Genomic DNA, 3,436 nt, shown 5'->3' with positions numbered 1-3,436 from the left:
CCCAGAAATTTAATTATCATGTTTTTTACATTTTGTTTCTTTCTGTATGTCTGTGTGTGCCGTGGTTTAGTTGTGGAAGTCAGAGGACAATGTGGAGTTAGTTCTCGTCTTTTACCCTGGGCTCCAGGGCTTGAACTCAGGTCCCTAGGCTGACAGCAGGAGCCTTTACCCTCGAGCCGTCTGGCTTGCTCCCTGATTTTTAATTTAGAGTTTTGCTGTTTCTGTGGAGCACCTGCATCATCTCTGTCCTTTTCTTTTTCTTTCCTTTGTATGTGTTTAAGCCCCACTGTTTGAGGGAAGAATCACTGTATAATCCCAAAAAGCGAGACTGATTAGAAACTGTCATTTCCTCCAGAAGCAATAACGTAGTCAGCCTCAAGCTCGGTTCTTGGCAAATTATACATGACTGTGGCTTTCCTTATTGTCCTGTTCTTCACGACTTGACACCAGTATCTTGTTTTATAGCCAAGGCATCTATTCAGTAGGCTGTGTTTTATTTACTTACTTTTATTAAATATTATTATTATTATTATTATATTTGTGTGTATGTGTGCATATGTGTGATATCTGTGTGGATGTACATATGCCACACACATGTGGAGGTCAGAGAACAACTTTCAGGAGGCAGTTCTCTCCTCCCTCCTTCACATAGGTTCCAGACACTCGTTTTTACTTTCTGGGTCATCACATTGGCTCACTGTTTATATCTTTGTTTATTTTTGAGAGGGAGTCTTTTGTATCCCAGACTAGTTTAAAACTTGCTGTGTAGCCAAGGCTGGTCTTGAACTCCTGATGTTCCAGCCTCTACCACGTGGTCATAGGCACATGCTGCCACCATGTTAGCAAGATTTTTTAAACTTAGATTTAATTAATGAGTTAGAACTTTTTATATAACAGATCTGCAAAGGAAGATATGAAATCCTACCTCTTCGCTTTAAATAGTTTATAAAAGGTGTTGTTTCAGGGATTTGAGTGAATAATAGAGGAGAAGCTTTTTGCTGAGCTAAAATGATAACAGATGCATGTTGGAGCTTTGTAAAGGGTAGGTATAATGAATCCTATGTCATCTAACTGAAAATAGCTTGAGATACCAACGAATTGTCCAGGATCACACAAGTAGAAAGCACTAGAGCGCAGACTCAAACAAAGGCTTATTGATTCTAAGGTCTGTTCTGTTTACTTTCCTCTCTACAGTAGTTTTAGAAAGGTAGGGAGCTGGGTGTGGTGGTGTGCTCTTGTAACCCCGGCACTGGGGGTGAGGGCAGAAGCGGACAGACCTCTATGAGTTAGAGGCCAGCCTAGCTAGCCTTCATAGTGAGCCTCTGGACAGTCAGGGATACATTGTGTATCCAAACAAAATAAAAATAAAGCAAAAAAGGAAGGTAAGAAAAATATATGTGAAGAATAAGAAAACAATGCTTTTAATGCTAAATTGTATTGTAAAGTCCTTGTATGATTAATTTGAAAGCTGTAGTTTAGCTCAGGGTCAAATAATGAAGGTATGTTATAGTAGGCACCAGCTTTTCTTTTTTCTTTCTTTAGAGTTTGAAAAGAATCATGTAGAGAAAAATTTTTCAACGTTCTTAGTTTCTAAGAACAATCCAGGTTCTCAAACTGAAGTGTAAGTCTTGTCGCTGTTGGTGGTATCAAGCTGTGTCTTCTCAGTCACCTGGGACTATGGGATTTGTATGTGCATGCATTTTCATTCACTACCTGCCTCTTTATAACTGTGCTGCCATTGTCAAAACAGATTCTCCCCTCCCCAAGATAGGGTTTCTCTGTTCAGCAGCCTTGGCTATACTGGAACTTGTAGACCAGGCTGGCCTCAAACTCACAGAGATCCACCTGCCTCTGCTTCTCAAGTGCTAGGATTAAAGGCGTGCGCCACCACGCCCAGCTCCTCAAAAACAATTCTTTAAAACTGGTTTGTTGCCTGGTGGTGGTGTAGCACTCTTTTAATCCCACCATTCAGGAGACAGAGGCAGGCGGATCTTTGTGAGTTTGAGGCCAGCCTGGTCTACAGAGCTAGTTCCAGGACAGCTAGGGCTGTTAAACAGAGAAACTCTGTCTCCAAAAACAGAAGCAAACAAGCAAACAAAACTGCTTTGTTATTTTTATTTATGTGTATGTGTCTGTGTGAGGTTAAGTGCACCACATGCATGTAGGTGCCTGCAGAGGGCATGAGAACCCAAATAGGTGGTTGTTATAGGTGGTTGTGAGCCACTTAATATGGGTGATGGGAACTGAACCCAGGTCCTTGCAAGAGCAGTAAATGCTGTCAAAAGTTTTACTTGTTTTTGCTTACATTCTGAGGATTAATATTAATTTTTTTTTTTTTTCGAGACAGTTTCTTTGTAGCTTGGGGCCTGTAAACCAAACTGGCCTCGAATTCTCAGAGATCTGCCTGCCTTTGGCCTCCTGAGCACTGAGATTAAAGGTGTGTGCCACCACTGCCTGGGATTAATGTTAGTTTATATTAGAAACCTTTTTGTTGTTGTTGTTTGTTTTTTGAGACAGGGTTTCTCTGTAGCTTTGGAGCCTGTCCTGAAACTCAATCTGTAGACCAGGCTGGCCTCGAACTCACAGAGATCCGCCTGCCTCTGCCTCCTGAGTGCTGGAGTTAAAGTCATGCACCACCACCACCAGGCAGGAAACTTATTTTTAATTCAGGTAATTTTATCAGGTGGCTTTTATTTATAAAAAGGATGCTGCTGAATACAGTTGGCCTTGATTTGGAGAGATGACCTGAGTTAGACCAGTTGAATAAAGTTGTCCTGTTAGTAACTGAAATTAGAATGTTATGTGTGTAATATTTACATGTCTCCTCTTCTGTTTTTAGGACATTCGGAAATTCTTTGGGGTTATATCAAGTGGGAAAAAGCCTGTAAATGAGACGGTAAAGAAGAATGAGAAAATAAAACCTTCTGCGGGAACTGTCAAAGGAAAGAAAGGAGTAAAGGAAGTCAAGGTCAGTTTCCGCGTTCAAGTTTGTCCTGAACGTCCCGGAGGCGTCCAGGAAGCTCAGTTCCTAACCCTGATTTGTTGGGAGTGCTGAAGAATTAGAGATTTCAGTGCAGTTGACGGAGGAGGAAGAAAGAAATGAAGCTAATATGTCTAATCTAGCTTTCTGTGTTCAATCCTGTTGTCTTCTCCCCCTTTCTCCTTTGAGTTGTTAAAACTTTGCATTTTGTTCTGGAGAGTTGCTTGGCGGTCATGAGCATTATTTATTCTTTCAGAGGGCCCAGGTTCGATTTCTAGCATTCAGATGGTGGCTTACAACCATTTGTAATTTCACTTACAGGGGATCTGAAGCCTTCTTCAGGCCTCTGTGGGCACCAGGCCTGGATAGGGTATACAGACTAATATGCTGGCAAAACTCCTACACTCATTAAAAAACAACAGTAGCAACAAAACCAAATAAAACCTTTGCTTTTTT

The 3,436-nt window shown here is 41.2% G+C and overlaps 1 protein-coding gene across 3 annotated transcripts in view; it reads left to right on the top strand.

Annotated features, from left to right (window-relative positions):
- Rfc1 (replication factor C subunit 1) overlaps positions 1-3,436 on the top strand; it is a 79,356-nt gene that overhangs the window by 27,859 nt on the left and 48,061 nt on the right. For all 3 annotated transcript variants that reach the window (XM_013350781.2, XM_005359263.3, XM_005359262.2), the window contains exon 2: positions 2,840-2,968. In XM_013350781.2, coding sequence (XP_013206235.1) covers positions 2,840-2,968 — 129 coding nt within the window. The remainder of the gene's footprint in view (positions 1-2,839; positions 2,969-3,436) is intronic.

Source organism: Microtus ochrogaster, linkage group LG1 (genome assembly GCF_000317375.1).
Source record: "Microtus ochrogaster isolate Prairie Vole_2 linkage group LG1, MicOch1.0, whole genome shotgun sequence".
NCBI classification, from domain to species: domain Eukaryota; kingdom Metazoa; phylum Chordata; class Mammalia; order Rodentia; family Cricetidae; genus Microtus; species Microtus ochrogaster.
Note: the sequence above shows the minus strand (reverse complement) of the source record. Positions and strands in the feature narration are given on the sequence as shown.